The sequence below is a fragment of the Dermochelys coriacea genome, chromosome 6 (assembly GCF_009764565.3).
Source record: "Dermochelys coriacea isolate rDerCor1 chromosome 6, rDerCor1.pri.v4, whole genome shotgun sequence".
Taxonomy (NCBI): Eukaryota; Metazoa; Chordata; order Testudines; family Dermochelyidae; genus Dermochelys; species Dermochelys coriacea.
The window spans coordinates 95,408,293-95,422,948 of NC_050073.1; the positions used below are offsets into that span (position 1 = coordinate 95,408,293).

The following is a 14,656-nucleotide window of genomic DNA, read 5'->3' on the forward strand; positions in this document are numbered from 1 at the left end:
AGTGTTGCAGTATCCTTCATGATAATATGGTCATTTCCAGACCTATGGTTTTCTTTCCAGATGGGAGACATCTGAACTTTTACTCCAGTAGCAAAAGTGAATCTGTGAATTAGTTACCTGGTCCAAGTGGCCCATGTTATTCTGTCAATCACTGCCTGGTCCATAAGCTGTCTTCCCGAAGGCACTTCATAGACCTGCCTTTTGTAAGACCCAGTAGAGACCTTTGAGGATGAACGTTCAGAAATAAGAGTTCATTTGAGTTAAAAATGTTTGAAGATATTTGAAATGCTAAGGATATAATTATACACTCAATGTTATTATCAATGGCTCTGAAATAGGGTGTTATTGATAGAGCCTTTTACCCTACAGTAGAATCAGAGGAAGTATTCTGTGGAAAGATCTTATGCTTCCCAAAAACGTATACAAGTAGAGAACAATGAGAAATGGTGATCAATTTTTAATTTAAAAAAGTCTTATCAATAAAATGTGAGTGAAATATATGTACATTCCTTACTACACAGCACCCAATTAAAAGAGTAACTGTTGTAAATAATGCAGGTATAAACTGGACTTTTAAAAGTTGCTTAATTGGCCTGGGGAGGCTCAGCCCAATCTGTGTATGATCCTTTGGTGGTGAAAAGGCCACATAAGAACTCGTATGCTATTCCTCCTCCCTGATGTTGGTGCAGCAGGGAAAATGGAGTACTGCTAGGACATCCCTACTCTGATCCCAATATTTATTTTTGGCCTGTTGGAGCCATTTAAGGCCAGTATAAATTACAGCAGCCTGAAGCTTGAGCTTGCGACCTCATAGAAAGGGGTCAAAATGTGTAGATACATTGTGAAAGCCATGGCAACATGGGTAGAGTGCTCATAAGAGAAGGCTTGTACTGATAAGATGTGCACAGGGGCACTTTATTATTATGGTCAGGAATCTGAAGGGTTTGCCATAGTTTTCTGACGATTCCTGGGAAGAAAGATTGTACTCCTTCTTATTTCCAAAAGGTCACAAACCCAGCTTCAACAAGGTGATGAGGCAGATGAACAGTCAGTGTCACTTTTTAGTAACTCAGAAGTACGCTTCTGCTTTCTGTATTTATTTCTCACACTCAGGTACTAAGATGAGTCCAAACAACTTATTTTTATTTGTGATCTATACATGCCTATCACAAAACAACCTCACCATTTAACACAGCTATCAGTTTCTAACCATGATAGGCCCAGGACTGAAATATTGGGGGAGCTGCTGGTCAGGACTGAGATATGATTACTGGTGCCTCATAAGGAATCTTGCATGGTGTCTGCCACTAATATCTTTGGCGTGAACAAGTGTTAATAGACCTTCATGAGCAATACATTTACTTACAAACTTAAAAAATATATACAATGATCTCATATGACTAATACCTGGAGAAAATGACTATCTGCAGAGAAGTCCATCTGGATAACAAAGCTTGGGATATCTTTGCAGTAGCTAACTCGATTTAGCGTGGGACCCAATGTCAAGTCATAAAAATCCACTGCATTCTCACTAGTACCCACTGCTAAGTAACGAGAATCTGGACTGAACCTGAATAAATAAATAGTTTAAGAAGAGAGGTTGAAATTCACAAAAGAAAAATTTAAGATCTTAGAATTTCTTTTTCTATTTTCTTTTCAACGCTCTGCTATCAAGTATCATGTTGTTGTTGTTGTTGTTGTTTTTTTTGTAATGTAGTGTTACAAAATGGATCCAGCTCTTATTCTAAGGGATGAAAGACAAGAGAAAACATAAAATCTGTCTGGTCCTACTTTCTCTTTCAGCATGATTGATTATTAGTAATATATTGACAAAAACACACTGTTTACATCTTCTATCTCCCCTCCTTGTGACTCTCCTCAATCAGGAGTCACTCTTTCTCTTGTGCTACCCTATCTCTGCTGAAATTTTCTCCCCCTCTAAGAGGCTGAGTTGATTTCTTCTCTTTTGAATCTAGAGTTCTGAACTGAGCTCACCTATGACAGAACGCTTCCATTTCCCCTTCATTGTAAGTAATGTCTGACAATACTTACTGACATCTCTACTGCTTAGGTTCCAGCTTTCTGTTCTACTCCATCTTCATATGTCCTTTTTCTCTTTATGCCTTCTATTGAAGTCATTATACTCAACTCTGTAAAGCATTCACTCTATTCTATCTCTCTGCAAAGCATTTTGTAATACTCTGTACAATGGATACAATATAATTTACTTTTGTATAGTATTATAAAACTATTCTCAAAGCACACACTTTGAAAATTACACTGGATTGGGAGGGGATTAATATGGTGTTTTAGATATACAAACTCCAGGTGAATAGCAACTTTTGCATATGGGACTTCCTTATAAAATAAATCACCTTATGTGGGTGGAGTTTTTGTTTTTAAATTATTGCTTGCTTACTTTATCAGCTCATTATTATCACATTTCAAGGATAGATAAATGCCATGACTTTTCTGACCTTATGTCTTGGATAGCAGATCTTCTGTCCCTTTTTTTCCCCCATATTTTTAGAGAGGTCACCAGCAAGATAATAAATTCTCCATTTTTCATGCCAATAGCCACCATGTCCCCCTCGGGACTGTAAGAAACAGTACGAGCTGCATGTCCCAAACTGACTTTGTTCAGCATCTTCTGTGAGAAAATAAAAACCAGGAAAAGAGGAGTAAATATTTCTATTTATGCATATTCCAAAATAATCCATAACCAACAGTTTCTCATAGTATCCATTGAATGTTATTTTTATTATGCAAAAGATAGTATCACAATCACTATACTAGCTTAGTTTCTCAGACTATGGTAAGAAAAACTATTTTAAATCCTCACTATTGAATAAATCTCTGATTCTTTTTTTCTAAAATTATAGCTGCTTAGTACTATTAACTTTACATCTACCTTTTCAGCAATGTCCCAGAGTCTCACTGTCCCATCTTCTGCAGCAGAAAGGAAAAAATCTCTTGAAGGATGTGTAGCCAGTCCCCAGATAGGTCCATCCATATGACCATTAATTAGAATGTTACATGCTGCATTTTTCTCTCCAACTTCAATTATTTCAGCATTCCTTGTCCCAACAAGAATTTTTCCCTGGGACAATGGTGAAAGAATTATTACTGTAATAATATATTAGCTAATACTTATAAATAGTAACAAATGAGCCATGGTTATAATTCCATCAAGAAGGGCTGCTGAAATCAAATAAGGATTAAATTTTGTTAATGAAGAGATCGGCATGTGAATCTTCTGATTGTCTGAATTTCTGTTCACAAATCGGACATCAAATGTAAAACGGAATCATTCTCTGCCTCCAAATTTAACAGAATGTATTCAATTCAAGAGTTGGTATAATGGTCTGGGTGCTAAACCCAGAAAGCAATCCTTTGTTATTTTTTAATCAAGTTGTATACACAATGTCATCCTAACTCGCACTAGTATTTCCTTATGTGTATATATGTATGGACTGGAAAGTATGCTTTATGACAGATAATCTACAGCCATAGTAAGCCTTTAATTTAAGAACATTTTAAATTATAAATTAAAGTGAGATTCTTCAGTAACTCTTTAAATAGACATCTACTTGTATTAATTATTCAAACTAATAACCATGAGAAAAAGAGTCTGCAAAAATTCTTCAGTATATCAATTTGCTGTATAATAACCCAAGGATTGACAGCAATATATTAAAAAGAACATGCCTTACTTTGCCTCTACACACAGAACGAACACAGTCAGTCATCTGTCCTGTTTCCAATCTGAAGGCACGACATCGCTTCAGCTCCTGATCCCATAGTTTAACAGCCCCTCCTTCCTTTGATCTAATAAGATAGTAGCCAAAGACACTAAGTATGAAAGCTAGCTCGTATTTCAGTCAATTAAAACATTTTGTTATTTAATGTAGTTTAACCTCCCCATTTTTTCCATTTAGCTTATTCCCTCCTAAGAAAACCCACCCCCAAAAACCATGGAACTAAAATGACATTGTCTACCATCACATTCTTCACTGTTTGTGTGTTATATCCCTTTCCCCCACCCTGTCTCTGTCTTATCTATTTAAATTGTGAGCTCTTCAGGGCAGGGACCCTCTACAACTCTTTACAGTGCCAAGCACAATGGGGCACCATTCTTCATTGGCCCTTAGGCACTAATGTAATAAACAAGATAAAGGCATTATAAATTTATTCCTTAAAGATTCCATTAACATTTGTATAAGAAAAATATTAATATGCAATATATACCAGTCTAAAAAAATAAAATTCAGATTATAGATCAATAAAGTTTATTTATTAACACTTAACAGTTTTTAAACCAAGATAGATTTGCTTTTCGACTGTTTTAATCTCATCTTTCAAAAACACATTCATTCTTTAATTTGAATTAATTATGTGTATTAATCTATAAAGATGATCAATTTTGCTGAAATCTCTAAATTACTGTCCAGAGGAAAAATAAATCAAAGGCATAGTTAGATTACAGATTCTGTAATTCATATGGTGCTCCTCAGTTTCCTTCACTGTAATGCTTCTTCCCTGCTGTAGTGAAATGGCATTTAGAAAACTCTTCTGTCTAGCGACTAAAGTCATATGATGTGAAGAAAGGAGTGGATTTCCCAAACTACTGGTTTAGTATTATATGTTAAATGCTATCTGTGAGCCATAACAGTATAATCTTAAAACAAAGAGAAACTGAAGGAAGAGAAGAAAATACAAGAAAAGAAACTGAAGAGGAAAACTGAAAGAGAAGCAATGGGGAAGGTGTTGATGGGGAAATAGAAAACAGAATAAGATTTGTAGCATGTATTTTTAATTATTATTGTTTATTTTTTATTCAGTGCCTTTAATGTTCTAGATGCTTCATAGAACAAGTAAAAGATATGGTCCCTGTCCTGTAGAGTTCACAATCCACAAATGGAAAAGGTATGAGATGACAGACAATGGGGATGAGGAGACAGCAGGAAAAAGGCCAGATTCTCCATTACTCCCTTCTTGTACTGGTTGCAGAAAACATGGTCAGTGGGGACTTTAAATTATTTTTGTGTCTCCCTAATTTTGGTCCAGAATAGGCTCCAACGTTCTAAACACAACTCTGAGTAGCCCAATACAGCCTTTTAGAGCAGAACTGAGACATAAGGGTAGAGCAATACCACTGTGTGGTTATTTTGATAGGCTGTGCATGCTCCGTGGAGGTTAATTTTAATTATGTATTTTAGCTATAAGTGTTACTAGACCAAAGCATTGCATTACATTTCTGCTAAATGATTCAACTACTTATCGTGAGCAACTGCTGTTTTTCAATAGATAGTTATAAATATTGATGTGTAAGTATGCAGGCTTCCATTTCTCTTAAAAGTGGTCTCATAGCATATCTTCAGAAATCTGTGTGGTCAAAGCATCAGCCAAGTATGCAAATATGTTGCATACATCAAGTTCCCATAGGTGGTCATCCATACATATTTGATTAGTAAGACAGGTGGAGAGTCTGAGAATGCAATTCAGGGGACAAGAGGAGGAGATCTGGCTTTTAGTACTTTAGATCTACATTAAATGCCAAAACATACACACACACAATTACAAAATACTTTTGTCACCATTTTTCCATGAACAAACATACTACAAAATTATATGTCTGTGTGTTTTTAGGTAGTCTGTATAGTTTACATTAAAGTGTGCAATGTGTTTTGAGATTCTTCAGAATAGAAGACAATATACAGCAGTTATGAGTTGATTTTATTCTTACCTTTTACAATATATTCATTGATTCTTTTGAACTTGTGTGATAAGAATACCCTTTTGGCTTTGAGACACTCAATATTACATTAGAATGTGGAGAAATAAGTAGCAAATAAAAAGAACATATTAAAAGCAAAACATCTTTAAAATGCAAGACTATTATTTTAGGGAAATAATCATAAATTTGATGGAGTTTTGTATTTGGATGGGGTGTACGTTAACAGCTATCTCCAAGGGAAAGGAAAAGGATCTCACCAAAATGCAAGGAAATATGCAGTGTTCTGCAATACTGAATCTTGCTGAGCTTTCAGTCTCATTAAATCTGCTGTGTGCTATTGGCATCTGCAAATGAGGCTAGAGGAGCAGAAGGCAGCTCCCTCTCATGATGCTGCTTTCCTCTCTACTGCATCCCTTCTAATGCCAGGTCTGAAAGTGTAAAAAGGGATTGGAAGAAAACTGGCACTGGTCATGAAAATAAAGGATCTTCTTTTTGAAATCTGATTAAGACAGACCCAAGGGCTATGCTATTGAATAGGTGCCCTTTAACCTCTCAAGTGTCTCATGAGTTTTCCTGACGAAGATATCTGAATAAGAAAGGGGTGGTCAATTTATATTTCATGGCAAGGGAAAATTGATAAATTCATTGTTACAGTTCAGGGCAACTACACCTGTATTTCCCCTCAGTGGTCCAGCAAGGGCCCTGTTCTCAGGCTTCCACTGTATGTAATGCTCCCATTGTAAAACAGTGTTTATTTCTGTACTGTTTCAAAATTATTTTTTTCCTATTGTCTTAATCTTAATAATGAAAAATCATCACAAAATGTTTGAAATAGCTTGCATAGGTACTTAAATAAAGTGACTGATAGTAACTACTGGAATTTCATGTCCTGAAGCACATTTGTACAGCACATAATATCTTAGTAAAACATATTTGAATGATAAGAAAAAAAAAGACTCACGGTCTTTCTTTGCCTCCTGTTACGATTAGACCATCTCTTAGTGTAGTGTACATTGTGAACACAGGCCCATTGTGAGCTTTGGCCACAATTCGTACCAACACATGATCTTTCCAAACACAAACATCTCCACTGATGGTACCTGTAAATGTCAAGTTATTCTGAAAAGGGGGGAAAATATACTTATCATTTGATTCTGAATAAGTCAAGAAGAAATACATTTAATTTTTGCAATAAATAAATAATAAACAAATTCTACATTTTGGGCTAGATTGTGGCTTTATTAGTCATTGCTGTAAAAGTGGTGTTTGTAGAGGGATATGGACCAATGGCAGATCCCAGAGGCACTCTGTCTGCAGAGGAAAAAGGCAGATAGCCTCCAAGTTAGAGGGTGAGCTCAAAAAGAGAATCAGTTGCTATTCGCTTTTAAAGGTACATGCTCTTCTCCGGTCAACGTGAAAGAAGGATATAGCAAAGGTCATGCCTAGGCTGAGATGTCCAGCACTGCAGGGAGCATGAACACTCCCCCACTGCACTGAGAAAGTGCAAGGTATGGGATTTAGGGACCGGGCTCTCTGAGTCTGTTCCGCATCATCCCTTTGCACAACCATGGAAGAGCAGACAGGAAATCAGGAGCAGCTAAGATACTAGTTAGTATCATATTTCACACAAAAACTATTACTACTATCCTTCAAGCCCAATGTTCGATGGAAATCATCTTGTGTCCAGCTATTAGGTACAGCACTTCCCTCAATGGAGTACAGAGATGGTCAATTTAAAAAAGGAAAGTAGTAAGAATCTAACTCAATGGAACATAACTTGGTTTTCTTTAACTGTGCCTCCTATTTTTGAGGGGTAGTAAAGTTAAGTTTAACTACTTTAGGTATTCAAAAGTAATGATATTGAAAAATATTTTAAACCAGTAACAACTAAATGCTTATTGTTGGGAAGTTCAAAATGTTTTTGTTAAGTGCAGAATTCTTTATGTTTCAAATTATTGGTGATATTTAACACATAAGATAATATATCAATGTAAAGAAAATACATTCCCTTGATTGACTCTGCTGATTTTATCTGTCACTGGTTTCCCTTGAAGTCACATCTCTATCTAAGGCACTAACATAGCCTCCATTATCATAGTATCTGAGCTCCTCACAATCTTTATGATGATAATGATGTTATATGCATTGAAAACATTTAATTTCCAGATCCCAATTCACTTTCCAAGCTATTTACAGTATTTACATGACTCATTGCCACCCAACACTGAAATGCAGCTGATTCTGTGCAGGGAATGACACAGTTGTTTATCTTGTACAGCAACATCACATAACATTAAATGACTAGAAGTGAAGAAAAGGCAGGAAGGATACATGGGAATGTGGCCAGGAAACTGACACTAAACACCATCCTTATGCTTGTGAAAAGCTGCCCATACTTTTAAAAAAAATTACTTATTTATCTAGATTTGTATGCAAAAGTAAAGAAAGGCACTTATCCACCCTCTCTAAGCACCCTTGCAATAAATTACAAAAACAAAAATAAAACTGAAGTGCCTGTAGAAGACAACACTCCCCAACAGGTTCAAACTTCACCCTTAGATGCAGCTTGGACCAACACCTACCTCTTGCACTGTGATACAAAGGTCAACTGACTCAGATTATACCAGACCAGAAGAGGGAAGTCTGTTCCAGAGCTAAGGGCACCTCAAGGAGAACGCTCTACACACCAGCCCCCTCTTTTAAATCAAGGGGAATCCAGCTCAAACACATCTGCCAATTGCAACTGTGATGGAGAGGCAGTCTGTCAACTAGGGAAGTCCCAAGCCATTTAGGGCTTTAGAGGTCACAAACAACAATTTAAAGTCAGTCTGGAAACCAACAGGCAGCCAGTGTAGATCATACAGCACAGGTGTCATGTTCTGCCATTCAGAAGCACCAGTTAATAAGCAGGTTGCCACATTGTAGACCAGCTGAGTTTATTAAATTTACTTAAGATATAGCACCATGTACAGCACATTGCAGTAATCCAGGCTTCAAGTGACAAAGGTGTGGGTTCTGGTTTAGCATCTCAAAGAAATGGTCACAATCTCTTAGCATGGTGCAGATCATTTTAATAGATTCCAAGGGCAGAAGAAACACTGTGATCATCTAGTCTGACTTCCTATATACCAAAGGCCATAGGACTCCTCCAAACTAATTCCTTTTCAATTAGAGCATATCTTTTAAAAGAATCCACCATATTCCTTGGTACATTATTGCCATGGATAATTATCCTCAAAGAGCATTTCTGGACACTTTTGCTGTACAATCATCCCACAGCAGCTGGGGATGCAAAAGTACACCCAGACTGTGAACAAGAACCACCCTATGGTGGGCCCAAAACCTTAATAAAAGTGGAAAAGTTTTTCTCTTAATTTCTTCTGGTTGCCTTTCCCAACTTAACAACATCACCTCAGTCTTATCTGGAATGAACTTCAGCCAGCAAGTTCCCTGCAGAATTCCACATAAAGTGCCTTAAGGGAAGAGGCACTACCTCCCTGTACCACCTTCTGGGAATCTTTAGGCAGGAGAGAACAGAGCCACTCTAGAGCACCTCTGCAGTCCACAGACAAGTCTTCACGTTTAATGAACACAAGAGATGAGAATCTCAGGTTTTAGGTCTCAGCTGAAAGAAGGCGTATTACAATGACCTGATTATGATGGGCTACTAAATATTGACTTGAAGGGAAAAGTGGTACCTACCGAAACACCAAACAATTTCCCACAGATGCTAGATTTCTCTTGGGGATCTCCCATTCAAGTATAGATCAGCCCTGATCCTAGTAAGATATAATGACCTCACCACCTGGGGTGGTATTGCTGGTTTTTTATACCTTTTTATAAACTTTCTACATTAAATGCATACCACATATTGTGACTTAATCCCCCCAAACTTGGATCTTGCTTAGTTAAATTTTGTCTTGGAATACGCATGGCTGGAAGATGGACATTTGTTACCCATAGGTCAAATCTTCCTATCATTTTTTGTAAAGTAATAAAACAGAATGGGACTAGACGGGAATATTTTTAGTGATCAAAAAATCAATACGTATGAAGTTTATACAACACTGGGAGTATCTGAATTCATAACCTTTTTCTAAAGAGAACTGATTTCATTTAAATTAAGAATAAGCTCTAGAAATAATAAGTTTTTGTTAAACTATACAGTTTATATACTAATCAGCAGGTTACAGCAAATTATGCAAATAGGCATTTATGGCAGAAAAGTTCAGGATAACTCATTTTACTGTATATACAGACATGGAAGAATAAAATGTAAAAATAATGTTTTGTATCTATGCATTTTTAAATAATTTGTTAAGGTACATACAGCTCCAAAAGCTACAGATAGCATGGTCTGCATCCGGGCATCTTCTATTGAACTCAGTAGCCCTTTTTTACTGAGAAGAGCTCTTCCAGCAAGGGTCCAAAACCTCACATGTTTTACTCCCACTGAAACAAACTGGGTATCTGAATCCGGTCTGAATTCTGCTACAAATATACGTTGGTTATGACCAGCTCTGCTGGCAATTTTGGCACCTGGCAAAAAGAAAATGGAGAATTTGAATTTACCACAAAAATATGTCTTCTCTCAACAGAAGAATCCTTTACTCTGCAGCCTGATGAGTTATTCATCCCCACAATAGTAAAAAAAGTAGCTGAAACCCCAAACTGTTCCTCCTATATAAATCCTCAAATGGATTATCTCAATGCTTTAAACGCTAGAAAACTATACACATATACAAACTACGTACTCAGCGTAGGAAAAATTCCAGAATAGAGAAGGTGGTGTGGGGGAGAAGAATGAAATGAGGAGACAGATCAAGAAGAATAGAAGACTGAAAGACCTGATGTCCAAGACAGCATCTAGTGAAGATGCTGTGTCTACTTCTAGGCTGTAATTTTCAAAGGGGCTTAATGATTGGGGCCCTACTCCTATTGCATTTCAATGGGAATTGGGAGTCTAACTACCTTAGGTCCTCTGAAAATCACAGCTCTAGCATCTGGTCAAAATATGCAGAGATTGCCAGGGGGCTGCTCGGCAGCTTTTCTCCAAAGCTGCTCTATTTCTCTCTGTCCAAGATCAGTAGAGTACATTCAACAAAATCAGTCTAAGACTCGAAGATGGTGCCTTTCCAGCCTATACATAGTTTTTAAAATTAGATGTTCTGACCCGTTTGAAGATGGTTGTCTTAGATGCTTTGTTTTTATCTGCAGAGCAGATGAACAAAATATCTCACTACCTAAAGTACTTTGTCCTATCCAGGAAACATTTGATGGCTCTGTAGCTATCCAGATGGAGCCATATGAACTTTTGAGGATGGGCAAGTTTAGGACAGTGGCATCTTGACTGAAATGGTAAGGAGAAACTTACTAGACAGGCTCTTACTAAACATACTACACAGGCTCTATCTTTGCCCATGTCCATGCTCAACACTGCACCAGTTTCTGCAGGGACCTGACTGGACACTAATCACATATGATGACAGACACATATTGTGGGGGGTCATTTTCATTGCATACACTCATCACTCCTGATGGATTTCTCCTTGGTCAGCAGAGACCACCAGACGGGAAGGTGGCCAGTCAGTGCGTAATGTATCATGTCGGCACCCAGGGTTCAGGGCTCTGGTAGGGTTGCCAGATGTCCGGTTTTAGACTGGAATGCCCAGTCAAAAAGGAACCCTGGCGGCTCCAGTCAGCACTGCTGAATGGGCCACTAAAAGTCTGGTTGGTGGTGCAGTGGTTCTAAGGCAGGCTCCCTGCCCTGGTTCTGAGCAGCTCTCAGAAGCGGCGGCATGTCTGTCTCTAAGGCACAGGGACGGCCCCGGGGGCTCTGCGTGCTGCCCCGCCCCAAGTGTTGGCTCCGCTGCTCCCATTGACTGGGAACCATGGCTAATGGGAGCTGCAGGGGTGGCACCTGCAGCCATGGGCAGCACACAGAACCCCCTGGCCCTCCACCTAGGAGCCAGACATGCCAGCTGCTTCCTGGGAGGCACATGGAGCCAGGGCAGGCAGGAAGCCTGCCTTAGCCCTATTGTGCCATGGACTGGGAGCCGCCTGAGGTAAGCACTGCCTGGCTGGAGCCTGCACCCCAACCCACTGCCCCAGCTCAGAATCCCTTCTCACACCCTAACTCCCTCCCAGAGCCAACACACTGCACACACTCCCACACCTCAACCCCCGTCCCAGCCCTGAGTCCCCTCCTGTACCTCAAATCCCCCATCCCTGACCCCAACACAGAGCCCACAGCCCCAGCCCGCACACCCTCCTGCACCCCAACCTCCTGCCCGAGCCCTGAGGCCCCTCCTGCATCCTGAACCTATCATTTCTGGCGCCACCCCGGAGCCCATACCCCCAGCTAGAGCCCTCACCCACTCCTGCACTCCAACCCGCTGCCCCAACCCGGTGAAAGTGAGTGAGGGTGGGGAGAGTGAGTGAGTGAGGGAAAGGGGATGGAGTGAGCAAGAGGAGGGCCCTCAGAGAAGGGGTGGGGCCCACAGGAAGTGGCATGGCAGGGGTGGGGCAAGGGTGTTCAGTTTTGTGCGATTAGAAATTTGGCAATCCTAGGCTCTGGGTGCACCAGAAACTTTGTAGTCATGATCTGGGTAAGGACTTGCCAGTTGGGAAGGGGAGAGAGAGAAGGAGCATCACAGTGCAGAAGAGAGGATGGGCAACAAAACCCAAAATCCTGTGGCCTAAAACCTTGAACTCAGAGCAGAGATGCTATGAATGACTGTTTACTATAGTTGGGCACGTGATGTAATTCCAGAGATTATACAGAGGGAACAATTTAGGCATCACATTTCTGAGAGTTTCAGCTTCTTCTGTAGTCTTTGTGAGTGAGTCAGTCAAATCTCTAGAGGACTCCTTCTGGGTGTGAAAAGATTTATATTTATCAGAAAGAAATAGATTCAATACAAAACTGAATGAAACGTAAGGTTTACTTTCATTATTATAAATGGTGGTCAAAGGATTTTCTTAACCAGTGTTTACAAGGATGATGCACTGAAAATACATTTGGCAATTATCACAATAGTTAAGCACATTTATCTTATTTTTAACTTGTATAGTATATGCTATGAAACATTTATTACAATCATTTTTATCAGTTGATAACCAAAAATTTTATGTTGCAGTTTTGATGTGTGCTCTTGATTGACTTAGGGGCAATATAAATATATTGTACAAACACAAATGCTTTCCTACCTTCCTGCCACTTCCAAATGGTAATGGTGTGCTCAGGATCCAGCCCTACAGAGAGGAGAAGTTTGCCAGTGGCACTGAAACTGACTGAACAAACTCCCTTTGAATGGTAGCAACGCAGTACAGATAGTGTCTGTTTGTTCATTGCATCCCACACGTGGATAGAAGGAGCTGTAGCTAAATGAATATAAAATCATCAATTATTTGTTATATGCTTACAAACAAAGGCAACATTGTTGCTACTGAAAGCAAATGAGGTTTTTAACACTAGAAAAATAAAATTGTTTTGGTTAAAAAAAAAGGGGAGATTTTGGTCTCACCTTATAAACTAACTTTTTGAAACAAGACCACCAGTCTGGACTCTGGGCTTGTTGATCCAAATTATATTGGTGCAAGTAGCTTCATCCTCTAGTTGGTTGCTGAGCTTCTGAAACCCAACAGGTTTCAGAGTAGCAGCCGTATTAGTCTGTATTCGCAAAAAGAAAAGCAGTACTTGTGGCACCTTAGAGACTAACAAATTTATTAGAGCATAAGCTTTCGTGAGCTACAGCTCACTTCATCGGATGCATTTGGTGGAAAAAACAGAGGAGAGATTTATATACACACACAGAGAACATGAAACAATGGGTTTATCATACACACTGTAAGGAGAGTGATCACTTAAGATAAGCCATCACCAGCAGCAAGGGGGGGGAAAGGAAAAAAACCTTTCATGGTGACAAGCAAGGTAGGCTAATTCCAGCAGCTAACAAGAATATTAGAGAACAGTGGGGGGTGAGGTGGGAGGGAGAAATACCATGGGGAAATACTTTTACTTTGTGTAATGACTCATCCATTCCCAGTCTCTATTCAAGCCTAAGTTAACTGTATCCAGTTTGCAAATTAATTCCAATTCAGCAGTCTCTCGTTGGAGTCTGTTTTTGAAGCTTTTTTGTTGAAAGATAGCCACTCTTAGGTCTGTAATCGAGTGACCAGAGAGATTGAAGTGTTCTCCAACTGGTTTTTGAATGTTATAATTCTTGACGTCTGATTTGTGTCCATTCATTCTTTTACGTAGAGACTGTCCAGTTTGGCCAATGTACATGGCAGAGGGGCATTGCTGGCACATGATGGCATGTATCACATTGGTAGATATGCAGGTGAACGAGCCTCTGATAGTGTGGCTGATGTGATTAGGCCCTATGATGGTATCCCCTGAATAGATATGTGGACAGAGTTGGCAACGGGCTTTGTTGCAAGGATAGGTTTCCTGGGTTAGTGGTTCTGTTGTGTGGTGTGTGGTTGCTGGTGAGTATTTGCTTCAGATTGGGGGGCTGCCTGTAAGCAAGGACTGGCCTGTCTCCCAAGATATGTGAGAGTGATGGGTCGTCCTTCAGGATAGGTTGTAGATCCTTCATGATGCGTTGGAGAGGTTTTAGTTGGGGGCTGAAGGTGATGGCTAGTGGCGTTCTGTTGTTTTCTTTGTTGGGCCTGTCCTGTAGTAGGTGACTTCTGGGTACTCTTCTGGCTCTGTCAATCTGTTTCTTCACTTCAGCAGGTGGGTATTGTAGTTGTAGGAATGCATGATAGAGATCTTGTAGGTGTTTGTCTCTGTCTGAGAGGTTGGAGCAAATGCGGTTATATTGTAGAGCTTGGCTGTAGACAATGGATCGAGTGGTATGATCTGGATGAAAGCTAGAGGCATGTAGGTAGGAATAGCGGTCAGTAGGTTTC

General features: G+C 39.4%; 1 protein-coding gene across 3 annotated transcripts in view; it reads right to left on the minus strand.

Annotated features, from left to right (window-relative positions):
- EML5 (EMAP like 5) overlaps positions 1-14,656 on the minus strand; it is a 326,380-nt gene that overhangs the window by 11,466 nt on the left and 300,258 nt on the right. For 2 of the 3 annotated variants that reach the window (XM_038404486.2, XM_038404485.2), the window contains 8 exons: positions 12,947-13,120; positions 10,068-10,276; positions 6,699-6,856; positions 3,714-3,828; positions 2,912-3,100; positions 2,478-2,650; positions 1,408-1,570; positions 118-221 (listed from right to left, as the gene is read on the minus strand). In XM_038404486.2, the coding sequence (XP_038260414.1) occupies positions 118-221; positions 1,408-1,570; positions 2,478-2,650; positions 2,912-3,100; positions 3,714-3,828; positions 6,699-6,856; positions 10,068-10,276; positions 12,947-13,120 (1,285 nt within the window). Of the gene's footprint in view, positions 1-117; positions 222-1,407; positions 1,571-2,477; positions 2,651-2,911; positions 3,101-3,713; positions 3,829-6,698; positions 6,857-10,067; positions 10,277-12,946; positions 13,121-14,656 lie in introns of those variants that run through there. The other variant, XM_043517737.1, reaches the window with a different exon arrangement.